Here is a 24,948-nt window from a genome sequence, read left to right as displayed (position 1 = left end):
TCGAACATCAGATTTGAAATTTTCCGAATTTAATGATGCGAAACATCTATACTGTTCAACTCTCTCGGTTGATACCTTTCAAGTAGGACCTTTCCCACGTATATTGCAGCCGTCAATAATTCAACATAGGAACTAGGATTGAAATAGGTGTTACCTTTCAAGACAGTCAAAAGAAGAAGCTCACAATATTGAACAGATTATGTTTCTTGGAGTAGTAATTATGAGATCATTCGGCAAAATAAAGAATCTCCACGATTCATTATTAGTAAGAGTTAATTGGCTAAACTAAACTAAGCAATTCAAGTTTTGATTAACACGATATATAGACTAGAGAGGATGGCCAAAAAATTTCTGATGTATTACAGAAAAGAAGCATACATTGCGCATAATATGTACTTCAGCAGTGCAGTTTACACTGTTCCCTTTTTACATTCTTCCCCCGCACCCGTCTCCCCCTATTTTACAGTTCTCTTGGGGCAGAGTAAAGGAAATGAGAATTTGATATACCTTTAAAATGGTTTTACATACAGGAAAACTAATAAAAGAATTGCATCCGTAGTTGCATGGAATATATTCACTCAATGAAACAAGTCCCTGCAAAAATTTAAAACAGCAAGCGAAAACATTAAATTTTGTTACTAAACAACAGCTTATAGGTTGATTAAAATATTATAATATAATTGCAAGACCTCTATTAAAAGGGTTAAGGTGTAAAAGCAAAAAGTCTATCTGTAATATTGGTGCGACATATTGGGCATTCGGAGCAAGCAAGTGAACAAGATTTACACACTGTAAAGAGCAAACGAGAAGATGTAAGTGGGACCCAAAAATAGAGAAAATTTGAAGAAAAATCAACAAAATTTACAAGAATAAAATATTCAAATAAGCTTCGAAAAGGCTTACAGCAAAAATGCCGGCATGGAAGAAGAATTGCTGCAGTCGGAGATTCAAAACATACTTTACAAACATGGGAAATGGCATCACCATTTCCATGATTTTTTAGTTCTTTCTCTTTCATCTCTTGCATGCGTGCCTGAAGAGAAAAATCATAATTCAAAAACTAAATTCAAAGAATCATTTATATCAGCATTTATTACATGATTTTGCAGCAAATATGAAAATAATATGTGCTTTGCCAAACCTAATAACAAAAATGAAGTACTTTCCCATTCGGTGAAGTTGAATACATAACATCATCCCAAAAGATTTCTTCCTAAGCCTAACTTGTGTGCCAACAAAGTTGAAAAAAAAATATCTAGGAAGAAAAATAGAAAGTGGCACCACGATATATTCTGGTGATCAAACAAAGCAAAATCACTTAAAAGAATTTTCCCACAACAACAAACCATATAAATAACTAAGGAGGTGTTACCTTAAGGCGAGCAACCAATGGTTCATCCTTGGGAATATCAATGTCTGGTTTTGATACATCCAAAACTTGCTCCTTGGGTTCAATATTTTCAACGTCATCAGTTTTTGGATTATCCATATGCTCTGCACCATCATTTTTCTTATCAATGTTTGATTCTGGGGCAGCGCCCCCTTCTTTTTTTAACTTCGCAACAAGGACCCACATATTTGCCAAATCGTTCTCCAAGGCTTCTTCTCTCTTCTTGGCTTCGTCAGCCTTTTTCCTGTATTCCTCTTCCATAAATTCCTTCTCAGCTAAGGCAGCCTCAAGAGCTGCCTCTCGCTGTTTCCTAGCCTGCAGTTCCAGCTTCAAATCATCAGCATCAAGACTCCATGACTCGAAGTCATCTAGACCAGCTCCTGAAATTTCATTAGCACGACTAGAAAATCTCCCCTTCCTCCCAGATCTAACATCATTGTACTTGCGGTTGACACCATTTGCCATAACAGCACTACGAGAATTGACCAGGTCCCGTGCAGCCATCAATTCTTTTTCCAATTTTGCATTCTGCAATGAAAGTTTTGTGACTTCCCCAGCCAAATTCTTCAGTTCTACAGCAGCAGCAGAGGCAAGCTCTTTGGCATAAGAAGCTTCTTCAGAGAGTTTCTGATTCTGCACACGCAATCCACTATTTTCTTCTGACAAGTGAACTTGCTCTAGCTTTAGTTTTTCATTTTCTATCTCCTGATAACATATGAAAAGACAAATGTACCTTTAGTGAAATTAAATAGAAAAGACCTCAAATGATTTTAAATGTAAACCTAGGCCATGTTTCCTTCATTGATTATAATCTAGGAACGGCAAGGGAAAACGGCAAAGGAATCTATCTATTTATCTATTTATAAAAAAAGAGACCAAAGTAGTATTGTTAAAAGTTTGACACAGTATTCTATATTGTTGCCACATCATCTTATAGCAAGATTAGCAACATCTCCTTTCCTCGTATTTATTTACTCCATTTTGTCACACCAATAAGAGCTATGGAAGGCATAAATTAACAGGACTTAGTAATTGAATAATACAACAACAACAAAGTCTTGTCCAACTAAGTGGAATTGACTAGATGTTATTGAACTTTATCATATATCATGTTTATAAAAAGACCATCTTCATATAGATCTCGTTTGACCACCTCATGAATGCTCTTCCTAAGTCTTTATCTGTCTTTTACTCCTTATCCATCTTTCATCTCATCCACCCTCCTGACTGGATGCTCTGTCGGTCCTCTTGTCACTTGTCCAAACCATCTGAGACGCAATTCTACCATCTTTTTTACAATAGGTACTACTCCAACTCTCTTTCTTATATCTTTGTTCTTTATTCTATTTAATCGCGTATGATCACTCATCAATATCAACATCTTCATCTCTACTATACTTAACTTATATTCGTGTTCCCCTTTGACCGTCCAACACTCAGTATTATAAAGTATAGCTAGTCTGATAGTAGTGCAATAGAATTTACCTTCAAGTTATAAAAACACATTTTTGTCACATGTAAAACCAGACGCACTCCGCCATTTTGACCAACCTACTTGGATTCTGTGATTTACATCTAGTTCAATCTCTTCATTATCATGTATGATACACCCAAGATACTTAAAACTTTTAACTTTTCGTAGGATGCTTTTTCCAATCTTCACCTCTGTATTAGGATTTTTCCTTTGATTGCTGAACTTACATTGCATATATTCTGTCTTACTACGACTTATGCGCAAATCATACACTTCTAGAACTTCTCTCCATAAATTCAATTTTTTATTTAAGTCTTCTCATGACTCTCCCATAAGGACGACATTATCGGCAAAAAGCATGCACCATAGCACAGGCTCTTGGATATGCTCTGTGAGTACTTCCAAAACTAATGTGAAAACATATGAATTTAAGGATGATCTCTGGTATAATCCTATACCAATAGAAAATTCCTCTGTTACACCACATTGAGTCTTCATACTAGTTATAGTCACATCATGCATGTCTTTAATTGTACGAATATATGCAACTCTTATTTTCTTCCTTTCCAAAAACTCTCGTAAGACCTCCCTTGGTACTTTATCGTACGCATTTTCTAAAATAATAAACTCCATATATAGATCATTTTTATTACTATTATACTTCTCCATCATCCTTCTTAATAGGTATGTAGTTTCAGTGGAGAATCTGTTTAATATAAATGAAATTGCTTCTCTGTTACTTGTCTCTTGTCTCAGCCTCCATTCTATCACTCTTTCTTATAAATTCATGGTATGGCTTATGAGTTTGATCCTTCTATAATTTTAGCCACCTTATATTTTTCTCAGTTATCTGCATTGCAACACAAAAACCACTCTTTAAAGCACTCCCTTTTTGCCTTTATCTTTTCTTGTACACTCATACCAGGACTCTTTTTGTCTCTTAACCCTATTCTTCTAGATTTACCAAAACTTTCTTTTACTGTTCTTCTAATAACTTCTGTCATCTCCCTTCATATCTCCTCCACACTTTCATCCCCTTCCCACTTTGTCTCTTCTCCTACCCATCTTAGGAAGCTTATTATTCATCACCTTTCATCCGACATCACCTCGTCCTTGGGTTTTTCGTATAATTGGGTTTTTCGTATAATGTTTTTTCCTCAACTTTTGCTCAACGCGAAAATTCATGACAAACATCCTATGTTGTGTTGTTAAAATTTCTCCCGGAATAATTTTACAATTAATGCAAAATTTTCGATAGACTCTCCTTAACAAAAAGAAGTTTATTTGAGAGCTTGTCATACCACTCCTATAAGTTATAAGATGTTCGTCTTTTTTTTTTAAACATGCATTTACGATGAGAATGTCAAAAGTTGAGAAAGAATCTAAAATAATTTTACTTTCAGTATTAACCACTTTGAAGCCATAGCCTCCATGAATACTTCCATACCTAGCCACTTCTCTTCTAACATGGTCATTTAAATCTCCTTCTAAGAAAATCCTATCTCCCGAAAGTATATCTTGGACCAAACTCTCTAGATCCTCCCAAAACCTTATCTTGTGTTGCTCGTCCGAACCCACTTGCGGTGCATAGGCACTAATCACATGAAAAATACCTCCTTCCACCACAAATTTGATAGAGATAATCCAATCACTCACCCTCTTGACATCCACCATATCCTTCTTCCACTGTTTATCCACGATAATACCTACCTCATTCCTATTCTTCACCGTTCATATGTACCAAAGTTTAAACCCAAAAGTATCCAACTCCCTAACCTTCGCACCGACTCATTTTTTTCTTGTAGGCATTTGATCTTAATCTTCCTCCTTGTCATGATATCAATCACTTCCATAGATTTTCCTATTAGAGTGCCTATGTTCCATGTCCCAAATCTCAGCCTTCTGTCTCTTCAACCTTTACCTTTTTCTTTGTGGACTAGCTTATTTACCTTCGTCCATTCATAAAACGTGGAAATCCTTACTCATTTAACACTACACTCGAGCACCGATGCAGCGACTCTTGCTTATTTGACACTGTCCGCGAGCCATACAACGTGTTGCTTCCAGACAACGGCTTAGCTTTAGCGCAATATCTTTGGTCCATGTCATGAAGATTCGACTATGTTTTTATGTTGGCTATTGAAAACCTAATACAATTCTTCTCCTTAATCCAGGTTTGGAATTGACTATGTATTGCAGATGTCTCATATTATAACCGATTTATGTAAGAAATAAAAATTAACAACATTTAATCCATCCTAAAAACTGTTACCTTCATCCATTCTAGAATTCTCACTTTACTTTGGTCTTGCAATTATTTATAGAAAGAATTTAAATTGATACGAATTTGTATCAAGAGATAGAGTATTAAGTAGAAATCCAGGGAGAATATAATAGAAATCCTAGAATTAGGACCAAGAGAGAAATTGAGTTTCTAATTATATCATGTATAACTATACTATTATATCATATTCACATTTATAGCATAATTCTCTAATTGAATAATAGGTTCAATACTAATCCGAGTGAATGGTCAAATTCGTCCCAAAAAAATTACTCGTTTTTCAAATTGGTTCTCGAAAGAATTTTTTAATTAAATTTCTTTTTTAAAGATTTTAAATTAATCATATTAGTCCTTCCATCACTTTCTTTGTTGATGGTGTCAAAATTTGCTAATGGGACACATAATCAAATTGGTCTAGTGCAAAATAATTGGATAGAAAGCCAGCAAATGATATTTGAAAGCACATAACCCATTCAGCCTTTTGTTAAGTACCCAAGTGAAGAAAACAAGAAGAATGAGGAAAAAGAGTTAATTCATTCAGTTAGCGAAGAAAGGTCAAAAATAGCACTTTTGCCTTTTATTTACAGTAGAATAGTGAAAGATAAGATGGTTGAAAACGAAAATATAGTGGACCAGCAGATGTAACAAATAGGACAGCTGGAAAATTAGTGGGAGGGTGTGAGAGAGGGATAAATTATGTTACAGGAGAGAGGATCCACAATGTATATGAGGGATGAAGGGAATCAATAGAAAAGAGAAACGATTTGGGATGTCAGGACCTTTGGACTTAAGGAGAGTGGTAGCCTCTCTAATGCTACCTTGTTCTCGACCTTTCAGCATTTTATTCTTCAATTAATACATCAGAGACTGGGAGGGTATCAGCTGGATATCTTCGAGCTCCTCTGTTTCTTATCCACTCCCTCACTTCTACTCTCTCTTCTATAATTCTATTACACCTCTTACTCTTACTCTGTTGCTACTGCCTAGTCTAACAATGGTATCGGAACTTCGGTTGTTGGCAGCAAGGGTAGGGCTACCAATAGGCTATATTAAGGTAAATACAGAACACTGATGGTCAATAGACGAGTAGCTACCACTGGCCACTGGGTTAGTGTTGATAGACTGAAGACAACCTAGACGTCGATTTTTTCAGGGTCGATGATTTGTTAGAGATTTGGGTATTATGGTGTGTCCAAAGCCTCACATCTAGTATAGATACTTGATGTTGTATTTAAGGAGAGTGATTCTTTCTCCTTAATAACTAGCTTTTAGGATGTGGTTTTTCACTTTCTTTAGGTTTAGCACTTTGCAACAACATATGCAATAAATTCTCAGATACCTGGGACTGTATTTTCTTTTTTAACTCATCAATGTGTCCTCTAGATATGGGCCTTTCTGAAGATGTACCACTAGCTACTGCTGCCAGTTGCTGCTCTAGCACCTTTACTTTTTCTTGCAAATCTTTGTTTTCATTACACTGCACAAGAGACAAACCAAAGAAAAATGTCAAAATAGGAAAATTCGTAATTAATTGTAAGAGATTTCAGCATCTTCAACTTTAAGAAAGTCGGTAAACTTAAAAGGATAAAGAAATAAAATGCACGCGGGAGACCCATTGCACAGGAAACACGCATACCTTATCATTTAGTTGTTCCTGAAGGACACGGTTGTCTGCAGATTTTAACTACAGATAATGTAGAAGACATTAGTTATTACAAGCGAACGACTAGGGGGTTGCCCGTGGATCATGTTGAACATGCACAATTCAATGCCGAAAAAATAGATGGGGGACATAAATTGATTAGTGAAGAAATATTTTAACATGGATAAGATATTACTTACCTCCAACTCAAAGGCCTTTTCGTTACATTGAGTCATTAATCTTGTAACTGTCTGTGCCAACAAGCCAATAAAGGAAATTCGAAGGTATAAGTAAGCTTTCTTAAAGCACATGCACCTATATAAAGAAGCACCCTTCAAATCTAAAAAGGTTAACTTCAATACCATATCAATACCTGCTGCATTTCAACTAATGATGAGTTAGCCACAGAAGATTCGCCACATTCGGTTATTCTTTGTTCCAACACCCTCATTTGCTTTCTTTTTTCTTGGATATCACGTTCCAAGTTGTCAATCTACAACAAAGAAAGGACCTTCTAAGAAGAACATAATCAACTATACAAGCATGTATCTATTTTTATTATATAAAAGTTAATACCAACTTCTACATTAAGTCGAAGTCATACTATCTCTTACTAATAATGTATGTCAGCAAATTTGATTACTTGACAAAAACTTAATAATCAACTTTTAATAAAATATTTTAAAAAATTAAAAAAATAATCTATTTTTCAGTGAAAACAAGAATTTCTTGTCCTTCTCTATTCTTCTTAAATAACATTTTTAATTCATTATTTATTTGTATTTAATAGTGAAGTTTTTGTTGTGAAATCATTGCATGCAGCACAAGTTTTTCTATTTTTTTTTTTTTTGCTTAATGAATTTGTATTACAACCGTCACAACTAATTAAAACTATAACCCCCCCTATAATTAATTAATTAATTTGTTACATATTATTCAATAAAAATATAAAATACTAATTAAATGTAATAAACATCAACATTAAAAGTATCATAATAATAATATTAATCATAAATTTTGAATTACACATATATAAATTTCATACTATATGACTTACTTATATATCATACATAAGACTCTTACCACAATTATTTCATTTCACAAACTCTCGCGCCAACTGTTGAAAATTCTTTAAAGTAACCTCAAATTTTACACAACAAAATATCCTTAATAAATATATTTAAATATACCATGATCATATAGTTGATTTTTATTTTTATATTATATTATACGTATTCTCATTCTCAAATAATTTTTTCTAGTTCTAATTTTTTTAATTATTTTCAAACTATAGAACATCTCAAAGTTATACAATAAAGCACCATTCTTTAGACAGTATCACCAAACAAATATATAATTAGTTTATCAAAATCCAATAAAAAATATTTACACAAACAAATAAAAAAGCGCTTATCTATTTAGAAATTATTATATTAGATGAGAAAGTACAAAACAAAAATACTTATTGTATTTTTAAAATGAAAAACACTCTTATTACTTTTACTGTTATACTTTTTTTCATGAATTTGTAATATTTTACATATAATTATATTTTAAGATTCTTATAATTATACTTACTTAAATATGCTATTGGTTGTTGCTTTTGTAATAACTAAAAAAATTTAACATTAACAATTTTATTTACTAACTTTTTAACTATGATTTACTAACCGTGCAGGAAACACCTTTTCATGTAATTGTGAGAAAAAATATGATGAATAAATTTAAACATTTACAAAAAAGAAAAGTCTATACTATAAAAATTTGAAAATAGAAGAGGCATATAATTTGTATAGGTCAATTAAAGGTACAAGTATATACTTTTTGCTCACAACTACTGTGAACAAAATCAAAAAACCAGTTTTAAAGATTCTACAACATTATTGAGTTGTATCACTTGAGACATTATCTGACCAAGTCGGTCAACTAAAAATATTGACAGATATTTTTACTTTATGTTATTTAAATTATTTTTTTAATAATAACTTATTTAATATATATATACACACACAAAATAAATATCCTAAAAAATTTTATTATTACTATCATAAATGCCATTAGAAAACTGTATGTACTAGGAGAATAAGAACAAGTAGATATAAAAAAAAATCCATAAAAGTACAAAGAATGGAGTTGGTACTTAATGAGTATAAAAATAAATATACAATTCATTTTTAATTTACATGATAATAATTAACAAGGTAGTAATAATTTTAGAAATATTGTATTGAAAGTCAATTTCTGGAGGAACATATCAACTTAAATGGACAACGAAATAACAATACAAACAAAGTGTCAAAAAATTATTGTAGTGACATCTGATTAGTGAATACAAATATATGTTCTTTTTCATAAAAATTTTAAATATATTATGTTTTTATCTAAAAGAATTATATTTTATATAATTGAACTAGAAAAATATACCACAATCTTATTTTGGAAAGGGTCTACATCCACAAGATCTTATATGCCAAAAAATTTTCAACATAACTTTAACTTCATTTCGCCTACAGTTATTTCTTTTTTAACTACTATATTATAATATATTCAAGAGACTATTTGATTAGCACAACTTCAAATACAAAAATCCACATCAATCCACAAACTCAATAATCTGTAGAGTTTATTTATGGATATTTCATAATAACAAGTCTTTTAAATATTAATTCATTTATTTTATTATTCAATTTAACAAATATATATAATCTCCTAAAAAAATTGGTCAATATGAAAAAATAATGGAAATACTAAGCTAAGAATATGTTAAAACAAATCTTTAAAATAGGATGATCAAAAATTGAATAATTATCCAATATCTAATGGCCATGCAATGGAAAGCAGATAATTAGATATGACTACAAAAACTTACAACATACATCGTACAACTCAAATACCATATATCTAATGATAACAAAAATTAGAAATTCGAATAGAAAAATATTTTCACAATTTTAGCAACTATAAACAAAATTGATGATAAATTTAGATGGGACTATATTGAATATGAAAAGTATAAGAAAGCACACAAAAAAGGAAACAAATACATTTGTGGCACATATATATTTATCATAAAAATTTTATCAAATTATAAATTATTAACTTAAATTTTCTAGGTTCAAAATTAAATTAAAGGTTTCAAATCAAAATTTTACAACAACTTTTGTGCTTTTTGATGGAGCAGCAAAAAAATTATTGAGCACAACTGCCTCAAATCTAATGACACTCTCAGACAACAATGACACTAAAACACCATTTCAATTGAAAAATTTATGCAACCTCAGTTATATTTGAAGTGATTTTAACCTCAAAGAAGGCTCTCAATAATATACTTTTACCAAGATATTTGTCCCAACAAAAAATACTAAAACTCAACTCCTATTATTGTAAATAAAAAATGTTATTCATACACCAAAATCAGCTAATAAAACCAGCCACTAATATATTTGTATATAAATGCATATGTGGTTTAATTGATTTTGGTTTGGACATTTGAGAAGAAGATCGTCAGAGCACCCAGTAAGGAGAGTAGATGAGATAGAAGATGGACAAAGGGTGAAAGGCAGAAGAAAACCTACGAAGACCATCTATGAAATAATCAAACGAGATCTACATGTAAACGGTCTCTCTGTAGATATGATGCATGATAGAACTCAATGACGTCGTTTGATCCATATAGTCGACCCCATCTAATGGGACAAGGTTTTATTGTTGTTGTTGTATTTCAATATATATTTTATATTTGTGGATGATTTTGGTGGCTGATTTTGGTGTACACGTAGTATAGTCGATAATAAATAAACAGGTAACACTAACCTATATCCTGAACTAAAAAAGACCGTGGGTCACCAGCCTAACACTCAGCGGCTACCAGTGTTCAATTCATTAACAGAGGCGCTATCAATCACAGCTTCCTCCACCTCAAACCTTCACCCTTGGCGATGCTTTTCCTTTGCGCACAATCCTGCGTGGCCAAACTTGAACCATCAAGCCTCCCACCATCTTCACGGTGATGGGGGAATTCAGTCAAGCCTATTGCCGACCTTGATTCCACTACCCGCACCTCTTTGCCAGGGATTTTGTCTGGAAAACCAACTTCCAATGTCTCCCCAGAAAGGCTAACCATCATGGAAGAACAAAGAATTTCAATCTGCCATGTTTTCTCTTAACCGCACCCTCACCGTCTCAAATCTCTAATTTAATCTTATTTTGATTTCTTTAAATAGATGCTAGTCATCCTATTTAATTATCGCTATTTGAAATGTCTTGACAACTAGAAATTTTATTCTCCTTTTTCTTATCCATTTCCATTCAAAATTACGGTGGGATTTCCCTCGCATCGGCTCCTGGTATCAAAGTGAAAGCAATAGCTCGAGATGCAAGCACAAAATAGATCATGCCAACACAATTAAGTGCAACATACCTGAGTTTTATAGCTTTCAGGGTCATTTACAGACTGCTCCATCAAGCGCTTCAGAGTACTGGTACTGAAAGCAATATCTCCAGCAAGCATCTTAACTTGTTCAACAAGAAGATCCATCTGATCAGACATTGTCATCCCTCCCTACAATTACCAATCAAGTTAAGAATTTTGGATGGATGGATCTATAGTGAAATACAACTCTGCCCAGAGCATCCAATAATAAAATCTATTTGAAACAGATATTGTTAGGGAGAAGTGAAACGAACATACCGCTGCCAGTTTTGTTCTACTGATCAATTCACCAGCTTGTGTTGATTCAGTAACAGTACTGCTAGCTGGGGAGAACTCTCCGTTCCATTTACTCGATGCAGAAGCATCCTTTTGGCTCTCATTTTCAATCAACCCACCATCACGCGGGGCATCAAATTTCTAAAATTAAAAAAGATTTAACAATTTTACGTACTGTACTACTGTTTAGAAAAACATATTGCTTTGCTTTCTAAAACAAAAAAGCTAGCTGTTAAAGAGACACACACAAATGGTTCTCGTGAAATGGTTTTATCCTTCGATCATGAACACACAAATTTTAGTTTCAAGTACTAAATCAGTGACGAGAAGAAACAAAAAATAACTACCTAGAACAACTTCAATGTCTCCCAGCAGTAAAATCATAAAATTTGTAAGCTATATGGATAGAATATCATGAGAAAGTTAAATGTGCTAAAGCAGTTTTACGGCAAATAATATTGAGCCAAAAAACCAAGCACTTAGAATTTTAAGTGTAGCAAACAGTATAACATTCTAGACACTTAATCGAAGGAGGAGCTCACATCATCCTCGCTAACAGAAAGACTTCGCTGGTGGCTGGGAACATCCGCTATATATCCAGGAATTGCATTCTTTGAGGATACCAGAATGAGTTTGGTTAGCCTCTGGATCCTACTCATTAGAGCAGCTTTAGCTTCTTCCTCTTCTTCCAATCTTGATTGCATTTTCACTTGACCTTCTTCCAACTAATGACGAAAGCATGACAGAAATGGTTACACACAATCACAGAAGTACGGTACTAAAAAACCATCATATTATGAAAGTAGTATCAGAGGAAGCTAAAACCTTCTGTTTTAACGTCAGAATCTCCTCGTGATTGACACCAACAAGCATGCCCTTCTTTAACTGATCAAGTTCGAGTTTAAGAACTGAAATTTCTCTCTGGTACTTCTTAATTAGAGATTTTTCATCGATAATCTGTTGACATATATTTCCATAAAAAATCAGGTACCTCCAAAAAATGCTTATATGTAAGGCATACAGGTAAATTAATAGTTTCAGCTAACCTTATTGCGTGAGGCATATATTTCTACTCGTTTTGCCCTGCTGGCAAACTTCAAAGTATTATGAGTCTCCTCCATATTACTGGATGCTGGAGTAACTGTGCATATAAGCTGAAATTGTCGTATTTAAACAAATATTAATGTTCAAATATGCACAGCCCATCGATGTAAATGACATATTGAAATAGAATAATAACTCGGCATTTGTACATAATAAAAGGACGGTTAAACCATCTAATCAACAAAGAAGTTTGTAGAATCCGAAACTTACTGAAACATGACCATGCCCACTAAGAGAGGACTGCAGCAGCCGGGTTAGCTTTGAATCTCGATACGGAACATGAGATGCCTTCCCCTCGCTCAGTTTTCCTATAACCTTCACATTGAAACCATAAAATTCGAACCTTAATCATGCATCCCAATACCCAAAACAACAATAGCTGGCAAAAGAAAGGGTAAGCAATTTTCATCTATCTCCAGTTCCAACCAAACAAATAACAAGCATTTGCACAACTAAGCATGGCTGTTTTTGACAATCCGTTCAGTGATAAATATCATCTCATTAACACTTAACATAATCTACTTTACTGATGCAATGATTTCTGGCTAACTCGCTTACCCAAAAAATAAATAAAATAATTAGAAATACATCAATTTTATGCAGTAATAACTATATCTTTATCAGAGTTACTGCATGCTTATTATATACAACTAGAGGTCTCGGTAGCAAATAAAACATGGCCAAAGAAAAACTTATCGAAGGCCAAATATATAAAGAATTGTATAGGAAGACACCTACAGTTCCAAGGGTCAAAAGACTTTTGTTGATGTAAGATCCTTCTTTTCTTCTTAACCCAGTTGTTTCAGTTTTTGAGCTCTCAGATCCAGCCAAGTCAATTAGATTCTGAAAGATAATAAAAAGAAAAATAAGATAAGACTGAGAATGGTTGTTCATCAACTATGAATATGGACACCTCCAAGTAATAATTTATAAATAAGTTTCACATACAAGCTGAGAGAAGATCACTCCATCATAATCATCGCCATGGGCACTGCTTTCAATCATCTGCAAAAGTATCATAACAAATCAGAATCGCAAAAAGGTTGATTTTCAATTTTTAAATCTCAAGTTTCAACATTCTAAATTACATAAAATTATAATTTATAAAATTCCAGATTTTTTCCCCCAAAAACTATAGCAAATACACTCTTAGTATTAACTCTTAAAATTGAAGTGTAGAAAACGGTTATTGGATGGCAATTTTAACACTACCATATCAACCATGTTAGTAGCTTACCAATGTAAATATCGTGTGACTCCGACTACTAAACAGATTAAAATTGTTTGATCCAACATGACGATGCTCTGCCATCCAAGCAAAACCGTGTTAAAGAATGTTCTCAACTTATCATTAATCATGACTAGCTGACTACCGAATAGTATATTATTAAAAGTTCAATTAAAACAATAATAACTTGGGTATATGTGACTGTCACTGTCAGTGTCAACATAAGTACCTTCTCCAGCAGCAATAAAAGAAAGTGCATGTCCTGGAGATAAAACAACTTCTTCCTTTATACCCTCCACATACGTTCCCTGGAATAAAGGAGGAACAACAAATCAAATATATCCCAAATTGGACTTAAGAAAACAAGAAACTGTCTCAAATTCAAAATTGACAATTATTCCAAATTTTCTTCCAATCACAGATATTGTAATTAAATTTTCTTTAATGAAAAAACAAAAACACGATTTAACATATAGAAATAATTTCTTTTATTATTTGTAAATCATAGAATAGGAGTGTAATAAATGAAGACTTAATCTTCAAATAATAAACCTGCAATCACGATACTATATTGTAAGCTTAAAGAGAGGATGATGGAAAAAGAAATTATAAGAATCCAACATCATAACTGAACATCAACCAGTTTATCAGCCATGGCCACACCACACCAGTTTTTGTTCAAAGTTAACACAACACATATAGATAGATAGATAAGTAGATATGGAAAGAATGGATGAAGAAATATATATATATATATATATATATAATGAGAATAAAGCAAAGACCTGGGCATCTTCCCTAACTCGCAAATTTTGGCCAGTTGGATCAAGCAAATCATTGATCACCTGACAACAAGTAGAAACAACCAGCGCACATCTATTAAAACGAAATAGTTTATAAACTAAATACAATATGATAAATGATAATCAATGACACAAAGAGGCAGAGGATAGGGGAGAAAAGGCTGCTGCCAAGGTATCATTTTTTAATGTGCAAGACCTAGTTCAGCTCCAAGATGATGGAACAAAGAATTGTTTTTTACCTCATTATATATTTCTAGATATGATACTCGCAGCAAGAATTCTCTTCCTGGGGTCTGCAGAAAAAGTATAATCAGATTTTCAAATAATGTTGCTGTAAGCGAGTAACTATTAGTTACAGCTTCCAATCAAAGCATAGAGCTTATGTATTCTTGTGAATAACTCAACAAAGGCATAAATATTAACTAAGGTAAAAGGTATTAATGATGTTCAACTTTTCAAGAGAGTGACAAGTAGATGGCTTCAATTACAAGAGACAGAGAGTAACCAACACAAACACATATTCACAAAAATTATCAAAGCAGGTACAAAAACACGATTTGTAGTTTTTACTTCAAAATATAACATTAAAATGAACAATAGTGGCGCACAATGCTGCACAGGTAATTAAAAGTAACCCACACAATAAAGAAATGATCCATGTTTACTAAGTTTGGAGAATATCTTACATCTTGGATCATGCTGAAAACATCCTTTATAGCCAGAGGTATGATACCTGGAGAATGTTGGTCTCCCTGCACATATTATGATCAAAACAGAACTTGAGAGAAAATTCTACCAAGAAAAGTAAATGAATTAGACGATGCAGTTGCAGGCAGAAAGTATTTTAAAACAAAATCAACACTGTGAATCTTTTTGGAATCAGAATACAAAATGTTAAACTATCTACTTTCTTGTAATGTATTTTCCTTTTGCTTTCAAACAACAACCAAGGTTTATCTCACTAGGTTGTGTTAGCTACATGGATAAGTCGATGCCACAATGTCCTATCAACTTCAACACACAATCCTAATTTGACAAATAACCAACACTACATGATACAATATGTGTGATCTAAAATACAAAATCCAGTATAAGAGTGACACAGGAGACCTTTACTTTCAGCACAAAACAGATTTAAAGAGAAAAAAAAAACTCTAATAAGAGAAAGTATGGTATTAAAGAATGACACTTACATGCATAGTATGTGTCTTACCACTACTTGTCACACCATAGGCAAACACAGTTCCTGCAATGTTTAGAATAAAGTTACGTCCCAAATGCATGACTCTGTTAGTTGTTAGCTGCCTTAACACTATACCCGTGCAATGCCAGTTCGCTCAAGCAGAAAAATAATATCAAAGCTAAAACAGATTTGCGTTAATCCATCTAGATAGTGATAATTTGTACCATTGACGCCCTCCATGGCAGCCTTCACCACAGGTTTTGCTGCAACTTCATAAACCTCTTCTGAATTGGCATGTGGCCCAAAAACTCTATCTATCACAAATCAAAATCATAATTGTAGAATCAGCATCCACAGTTTCTTCACTTATATCGGGATCATATAAAATTCCCCAGTAGATTTCCCCAAACACCTAATTCACCCTAAAATTTACTTCCTAAAATAAGACAAGAGAGATAACAAGAGGAATATATAATACCAAATGCATATGCAGTAGCTGGATTATACTCATGTCTGACAATTTTGTCGCCATCGGCATACCACGCAATCTCGTCTCCCCTCTGATACTCCCTTTCACTGCAACCGCACCATTCACTTTCAGTGACGTTTAAATTTCAAATGACACAAACGCCAAAATCGAACTATTCAATCCCGCAGGGAATGGATCTGAAAGCATAACTCTAGATCTAAGCATTACCTCAATGGTCTAAACCGAATCGTGACCGAAATGCTGTCCGCGGACCTCGACGAATCCAAAGGCTCCGCGATCAGCTCCTCATTTCCGAACGCCACAGGCGAACGACCACTGTAGCTGCGTGCGCCGCCACCATAGTACGTTGACTCGCTGCGACCACGACTCGGAGTAATGGATCGGCCACCGGAGTTGAAGAACGATGAGGAAGAGGAGGAGCTGGAGCGAGGTATTAACCTTCCGTTCATGAAGGAGGAGGATGAAGAGGTGGAGGAGTAAGGCGTGGAGGATTTGCGGTGAGAAAACGGTGAGCTACTCCTTGCTCGCGAAGACGAGGCCATTGGGTTCACTCACCGAGTTGGCGACTCAGTAGAGACCAGCAAAATTGAATTGCCGATGGAGGGGAAGAGAATGTGTCAGAACTCTCACATGGCTTGACACACTAAAGCGTGGAGCATTTGGTTCTCTTGCTCTTTTTTGAAAAAAGAAATTAAATAAAAAACATTTTATTTTATTCTCTGTTATTTTTCTACATTAGTAAGATAAGATATTATTTTCTGTGACCTGTGACAAGCGGAGGGGAACACGCAGAGAGAGTGAGAGATTGTTTCGTCTTGCTTAAGACAGAGGAAGTTGCAGACTTGCAGTGAAGAAAGAAGAAAATCAGTAACAGGCGAGAGAGAGATTGGGGAAGATGATGTGTTTAAATTTAATTTCTTTCTTTTTTTTTTCTATTTTTAGCTTCTCACGATAGGGTTTGAACTTTGAAGGCAGTAGCATATGGAATTCAATTTTACGGTGATGACGTGGCGAATGAGTTGTGGAGTGGAGGCGCCCGCGCATGAGAAAAGAGAGGACAAGCTTTCAAAAATAAAATGTGAAATTGAGCGGGAATAACTGCGACGCCTATTACCTTGTTGCCCACTAGTCCACTATCACCACCAATAAAGATTTGCTTGGGTCTAAAAAAAGATTTTTTTAGTTAATTTTTTTTTAAATTTTATAAAAAATAAGTTTATGTTTGGATATTTTATACAAAAAAAATTTATTTATCAATAATATTTGGGTATAACAATATGAAAGTAACTTTTTGTTTATTTATTATATGAAAAATATTTTTTTTAAAAAAATCTTTTAAAAAAAATATAAATGACAGCTTTTTAAAAAATATATTTTTTATTTTTTAGTGCTTTTATTTTTATACTACTAGAAATTTGTCACACACTAAAAAATAAAAAAAAAATTCATTAAAAAAAATATTTTTTCTTTTATCAAAATAATGAGCCTAAACAAGCACTAAGGAAAAAACTTCAATTTGCTATTTTTTTAAGATAATAGTGATATTTTATTCAATAAAAAAATAATGTCTAAAAATCAGGACACGAGAAATAAATAAATAAAAATTCCCAAATATTCACGACCAGGTAAAATTGTAAGAAGAAAATAACTTTAAAATATAAACAAGAAAAAAAATCTTAGACTATTATGCATAAGGCAAAATAAATAGCTCCTGGTTGAACTTAAGCGATGTTGCTAACATTTTTTTCGAAGGCTTCTGGACATACTCGAAGACTCGCTGACACCTCTCCTTCCAAATATTCCAAACTCTAACAAAAAACAGTCGAACTCTATGAGAGCTTCTTCCCTGAAATCCAGTTTGTAACACAAAATCCCTTTATCAATCGAAAAACAAGGAATATCTGAGGTCTGGAATGAGGTAAGTCAAAGAACTCTTCTTTCATACTAGATTAGCGTCTACACAAAAAAATAGACAGTGCATGAGTGATTCTGGTGCTGACTTGCAAATTGAACAAGTTGCTGTAGTGGATGAGAATCGCTGGTGGATGAGAAGCAAAACAAGAAGCTTACCATAGAGGATTTTCAAAGCAAAGAGCAAAATCTTGTGAGGAATTTTTAGCTTTTATAGATGACTCCAAACTGACATTTGTTGCATGAAGTTCGGACAAAATTCAATGAAAGTATAGTAAAATTGGTAAGCAATCATTTACCCTGATACAATATCATATGTTTTTGCTCTGTTCATCACCGTTGAATTGTGTCTTCACCTTCTCCCGAGATTATGGGAAGGATTCGCTGAGTAATTTATGGAGGAAAAAGATTTGAGATTAATGCTTGGTTCCACTATTTATTTGACAAAAATATGTCTTTCACCCATAACAGATGGTAACTATCTGATAGTAGTACCGCAATAGTGGAACAGTGAAAGGATAAGGAAGAGGGAGCCATGGTTCACTGAAAAGTCGGATATCACCAGAACTTGTTTTTTAGCTAATACCTTTCTCTACAACTCACCTCCCTTCAAGAATACTTTGTCAACCCCAAGAAGGTAAGGTTCATATTTCTATTGTAAAGATAAAATTAAATCTGAAGTATTTATCTTTAAGTATTTTAGAAAGAAGAGAGTTAGGTTGAGTTATAATTTTCCTGCACTGTTTATCCAAAAGAGCCAGGTTTTGAGTCCTAAGATTTGTGAAATCAAGCCCGCCTTCTTTCTTAGGCCTAGTCATCTTATTCCAGCTTATCCACACTATTTGTCTTTCAGAACCTTGCTGTCCCGCCAGAACTAGGTTAGAATACTATGAATTTCATTTAGCAAACTGTTCGAAAGTTTAAAACATGATAATGTATAGATTCGTATGGCTTCATCAACTGCACGGAATAATACATGACTTTCTCTATTAGATAATAAGTACATTTTTCATTCTTATATCCTTTTGAGAACCTTATATTTGATGAAGTTGAAGGTGGCTTTCTTAAAGCAGTTGATAAGGGAAGGTAGACCCAAATATTTATCCTATACACCTATGTGAGAAATATTCAGCTAGGCTGTTAGAAATGTTCTAATCAGTACTGGAGTGTTATTACTAAAAAATAGACCCAATTTATTAAGATTAACTATTTTCTCATTAAAGCTCTCATAAAATTCTAATAATTCTAGAATACAGGCACAATTATTTTTTGAGACTTTATCGAATAGAATGGAATCATCAGCGAATAGCAAGTGATTTATAGTTTGGCATCTTTTGTTTATCTGAATTCTCCAAATGAAACTGTTTTGCTCTACTACTTTGTATAGAAAGAAAAAAAAATCATTCTGCACATAATAAAAAAAGAAGAGGAGATAGATAGTCAACTTGACGAATGCTTTTATTTGGTTTAAAAAAATTATAGGGTTGACCTTCCACATTAAAAGAGTAAAAAAATGATTATCACCAATTCACGAATCTAATCAATGAATCTCGATTCAAAATCCAATTTTTTTTTATCATAAATTATTGAAAATGTTACTCCATCTTATTATTGTAGGCTTTACTCATATTAAGTTTGAGTGTAATTTCGTAATTTGTAAGTATGTCAATTTTTTTTAAACATTTGAAAAGAAAATGTTAGAGTCAATAGTTTTAGTAAAAAAAAAAAAGTAAAACTTAACTCATATTTGTTTAAATACGAAACAAAAATAAAAGAGTAATAATTACCTAATATCTTTTCATTTAAAAAACAATAATTCGATGTTTAAAATTATATTCTAAATTATGGTTTGTCTAAAGTAAATAAGTTCTTAAAATTATGGATAACTTTAGCCAATGACTATTATTATAAACCATATGGAAAATGGTAAATAAATTTGCCCCAACAAAGAGATTGTGAAACAAATGTTAAGAGATTTAACTAGTATTCGTACTTAGTATGAAATTACAGTATAGTATATTATATTGACACTTGACAGTTAAGTAAATTTTTGCGATTAAAGTTGCTTTTTATTGCAAGTTAAATTGGTTTTATGATTACATAATTGAAATTACATAACTAATTTGAGTCACTTGTTCACTAAAATAAATTTCGAAGATTCAATCCTAAATATTTATAAAAGAATCTATTGGACACCCATATATAGATATACTTTGGAACCAAAAAAATGCTTCATCTCCTTCAAGTTGGTGACCTTCACTAGTTCTTTTGTTCCCTATCCTCAAAAAGCTAAGCCATGGTTTTTTTTAACAGCCAGAACAAAGTTATTGGTTATTTGATGAATTATATTGCTTATCAATGACACAGAAGCATACTATATTGAGAGCGACATACACACCCATCCATGATAAATTGATAAAGAAGCAATCCATGCTTAACAATTTAAGAAATCCACAAGTGTTGCAAAGTTAAGCTCATAGAGAGTTAATGAGAACGATTTCGCCCCCCCCCCCCCCCCCCCCTTCCAACTTTTCATGTGGTGGCTGTGGGTGTAGGACCATTTTACCAAGCAAGTTCCAACTCCCTACCCATTTTTTGTGGTTTACTCTATCTCTGGCAGTTGCATACCAACCAAGTAGAATACGGATGACTCTTGTGTAGGATCAAGCTGCTTTAAAATTGTATACTTCAAATTTTAATTAAAATTTCACTTTTTTTTGTTGGTAAATAATTATTCACTTCGCAAGTCAATATAATATTATTTTTTATAAAAAAATATTTAAATGATTAGGTACTTATTTAAATAGAGATATTAAAAATATCTTCTTATAAAAAGAGTCTTATATTAAAAATATGTTTATTTGTTTGACTATATTTTAAAAAAAATAATATTTTTATAATATATAAAAATTAAATTCTACAATTTATTATCTAATGATAAAAAATATGCATCTTCACATAAAAATAATTATAAAAATTTTATAATAGGATCCACCTAGCCGACATGTGATTTTATGAGGAAGTGCCGAAGTGCAGGGCAGCTTTATCTTTATGTGAACCGTACCAACTAAGAGGACTACAAATTCTACAATGTTGCATTGCATGTCCCAAAATCTCCAGCGGAATCTTTCTATCTAGATCCATCATCCATATCTCTCCTCCTTCACTGTCATTTTTTCAATATCAACAATATCAACATATTCTCGTTAACATAATAGCTAATATGTGTCCTAACCATAGATATCAAAGTTACTGTAAATAAAAATTTTAAATTTTTTATTTTAATAAATAATTAAATATAAAATAAATAAATTGAAAATAACTTTTGTACAAGATGTCTCTAGTATGGGTTGTGAGATGGATCAGAGATTTGTGAGTCGAGACGATCACGCAAATTATCTGACTGGAGCAATGGAGAGTGGTACCTACAAAGACACTCCAACGCTCAAGTCAGAATGGATCTGAGATGTATGAGATGAGTGAAATGAGTGACGTACCTGAGGGGACCTCTGGCTCCCCTTTATATAGCTAGTGATAGTTATCTCATCTTATCTTATCTGGCTAAAATAAGGGAAGTATTTGAATTCGAATGTCGGTTAGAGATTGTAAGATCGATTTGGGCTGTCATCATCTTATCTTATCTCGTTAAAATAAGGGAGGTATTTGAATTCGAATATTGGGTCAGAATATTGTAAGTTATTGATCCGTCTTTAGGCCGTGAGGATGACCCCATCTTGGAATTGTCGGGTTCGGTGACCGTTGCGAGGACGGACCCAGAGATCAGGTTTGGAACAATTCCCCCTAGAGCATGAGAGCATGCTTGCTTAGTCTCAATGCTGAGTTGTTGGGGAGCTTGGTTCTCTGTAGTTTAAGAGATTGTGAGGGACCTGGAAAGGGCGTGACGTCATCATGCACTGATTGGTGGGATGTTGGTGAGTTCGACTTTCCACGAGTTGGAAGACCGTCAGCTCATGCTTATTTTGTATGGCCTTTTTGGAGCCGTTATTGTGAACTTATTTTAGGCCTCTTCGTGGGCTGATTTCAATACTTTATTTATTTAGTTTATTTGGATTACCGTTTTGTTAGCCTCAAAGGTGATCGGTTTCTGAGGTTAGCCGTCTTACTTATTTGGATATCCGTTTTGTTATTTGTATATCCATTCTGTTGGCCTCGAGGTGATCGATCCGTGGGCTGCCTTTTTTGATATTTGGATATCTGTTCTATTATTTGGATATTCGTTTTGTTGGCCTCAGGGTGGTCGATTCCCAGGTAGCCGTTTACTTATTTGGATATCTGTTTTGTTATTTGGATATCTATTTTGTTGGTCTCGGGATGATCAATTTCCGGGTAGCCGTTTACTTATTTGGATATCCGTTTTGTTACCTCGGGGTGATCGATTCCCGGGTAGCCGTTGATGAGCGGATAATTTATACGCTTTTTGGCATTGTTTTTAGGTAGTTTTTAGTATGATTTAGTTAGTTTTTAGTATATAATTATTAGTTTTTATGCAAAAATCATATTTCTGGACTTTACTATGAGTTTGTGTATTTTTCTGTGATTTCAGTTATTTTCTGGCTAAAATTGAGGGATCTGAGCAAAAATCTGATTCAGAGGCTGAAAAAGGACTGAAGATGCTGTTGGATTCTGACCTCCCTACACTCAAAGTAGATTTTTTGGAGCTATAGAAGCCCAATTGGCGCGCTCTCAATTGCGTTGGAAAGTAGACATCTTGGGCTTTCCAGCAATGTATAATAGTCTATACTTTACCCGAGATTTGATGGCCCAAATTGGCGTCAAAATGCCGGTCAGAGACCCTTTTCTGGCGTTAAACGCCAGAACTGGCATAAAAGCTGGAGTTAAACGCCAGCTCTGGGCGTTTAACTCCAAGAAAAGTCTATGCACGTGAAAGCTTCAATGCTCAGCCCAAGCACACACCAAGAGAGCCCCAGAAGTGAATTTCTGCATCATTTACTTATTTCTGCAAACCCTAGGTTACTAGTTCACTATAAATAGGACATTTTACCATTGTATTTTCATCTTTTTGATCATCTGTGATCTTTTGATCATCTTTGATCTTGGGATAAGGTCTTTGAACCCTTTTTCGTTTGTTTTATGCTATTTGGGAGGCATGGCCATTCGGCCATGCCTAGACCTTGTTCTTATATATTTTCAACGGTGGAGTTTCTACACACCATATATTAAGGTGTGGAGCTCTGCTGTTCCTCATGAATCAATGCAATTACTACTGTTTTCTATTCAATTCAAGCTTATTCTTGTTCTAAGATATTCACTTGTACTTCAACCTGGTAGATGTGATGATACGTGACACTCATCATTATCCTCTCTTATGAACGCGTGCATGACAACCACCTCTGTTCTATCTACAAGAGCTTGAGTGTGTATCTCTTGGCCTCATGGTTCACGATGCATGGTTGCCTCTCCTGACAACAGAGCTTCCATTCCGTGCGATTAGAGTCTTCGTGGTATAAGCTAGAATCAAATGAGCAGCATTCTTGAGATCCGGAAAGTTTAAACCTTGTATGTGGTATTCCGAGTAGGATCTGGGATGGGATGACTGTGACGAGCTTCAAACTCACAAGTGTTGGGCGCAGTGACAGGGTGCAAAAGGATCAATGGATCTTATTCTGAAATGATCGAGAACCGACAGATGATTAGCCATGCGAGAAACCGTAGAGGACCATTTTCACTGAGAGGATGGATGGTAGCCATTGACAACGGTGATCCACCTACATACAGCTTGTCATGGAAAGGAGTATGAATGATTGGACGAAGGCAATAGGAAAGCAGAGATTCAGGAGGAACAAAGCATCTCCATACGCTTATCTGAAATTCCCACCAATGAATTGTATAAGTATCTCTATCTTATTTTATGTCTTATTCAGCCTTTAATTATTAAAACCCCATAACCATTTGAATCTGCCTGACTGAGATTTAGAAGGTGACCATAGCTTGCTTCAAGCCGACAATCTCTGTGAGATCAACCCTTACTCACGTAAGGTATTACTTGGACGATCCAGTGCACTTGCTAGTTAGCTGTACGGAGTTGTGTATCACGATTTAGTGTACCAGCCGTTTACTTATTTGGATATCCATTTTTGTTATTTGGATATTTGTTCTGTTGGCATCGGGATGATCGATTCCCGGGTAGCCGTTTCCTTATTTGGATGTCCATTTTTATTATTTGGATATCTGTTCTATTGGCTTTGGGGTGATCAATCCCCGGATAGCTGTTTACTTATTTGGATATTCGTTTTTGTTATTTAGATATCTGTTCTATTAGCCTCGAAGTGGTCGATCCCCGTACCACCATTTTTTGTTATTCGGATACGTGTTATTTTATTTAGATATCCATTTTGTTGGTCTCAAGGTGATCAATTCCCAAGTAGCCGTTTACTTATTTGGATATCTGTTCTATTGGCCTCGGGGTGATCGATTCTCAGGCCACCATTTTTTGTTATTTGGATATCTGTTTTGCTGGTCTTGGGGTGATCGATTCTCGGGTAGCCATTTACTTATTTAGATATCTGTTTTGTTATTTAGATATCTGTTTTGTTGGCCTCGGGGTGATCGATCCCCAGGTTGCCGTTTACTTATTTGGATATCCGTTTTGTTATTTGGATATCTGTAACACCATAATTACCCTAAGACTCACCTTATGCCCTAAAGCAAAGGATAATTAAAGGTCACGACAATTCTAAGACTTATACGAT

General features: G+C 33.9%; 1 protein-coding gene across 1 annotated transcript; it reads right to left on the bottom strand.

Annotated features, from left to right (window-relative positions):
- Positions 1-337: 337 nt before the first annotated feature.
- Positions 338-17,221, bottom strand: LOC130941058 (kinesin-like protein KIN-7D, mitochondrial). The gene is made up of 25 exons (XM_057869427.1): positions 16,514-17,221; positions 16,295-16,392; positions 16,041-16,130; positions 15,827-15,879; positions 15,320-15,385; positions 14,873-14,926; positions 14,616-14,675; positions 14,060-14,138; positions 13,840-13,907; positions 13,551-13,607; positions 13,341-13,445; positions 12,813-12,917; positions 12,545-12,652; positions 12,324-12,455; positions 12,041-12,223; positions 11,481-11,639; positions 11,211-11,351; positions 7,164-7,283; positions 6,991-7,041; positions 6,785-6,832; positions 6,488-6,625; positions 1,373-2,095; positions 904-1,033; positions 690-789; positions 338-594 (listed from the first exon to the last, which is right to left on the bottom strand). Exons 1-24 carry the CDS (start codon positions 16,846-16,848, stop codon positions 704-706), a joined length of 3,189 nt encoding a protein of 1,062 aa, XP_057725410.1. The 5' UTR covers positions 16,849-17,221; the 3' UTR covers positions 338-594; positions 690-703.
- Between the last annotated feature and the right edge of the window lie 7,727 nt (positions 17,222-24,948).

This window comes from Arachis stenosperma, chromosome 7, assembly GCF_014773155.1.
Source record: "Arachis stenosperma cultivar V10309 chromosome 7, arast.V10309.gnm1.PFL2, whole genome shotgun sequence".
Classification (NCBI taxonomy): Eukaryota; Viridiplantae; Streptophyta; class Magnoliopsida; order Fabales; family Fabaceae; genus Arachis; species Arachis stenosperma.
Note: the sequence above shows the minus strand (reverse complement) of the source record. Positions and strands in the feature narration are given on the sequence as shown.

What these genes read in the sequence shown, in the direction of transcription:
- LOC130941058 (XM_057869427.1), bottom strand. Translation starts at nt 16,848, where the DNA reads ATGGCCTCGTCTTCGCGAGCAAGGAGTAGCTCACCGTTTTCTCACCGC. An exon ending in ATTCGGTTTAGACCATTGAG is followed by an intron (nt 16,393 to 16,513) that starts GTAATGCTTAGA and finishes GTGCGGTTGCAG; the next exon opens with TGAAAGGGAGTATCAGAGGG. An exon ending in AGGAACAACTAAATGATAAG is followed by an intron (nt 6,626 to 6,784) that starts GTATGCGTGTTT and finishes TCTCTTGTGCAG; the next exon opens with TGTAATGAAAACAAAGATTT.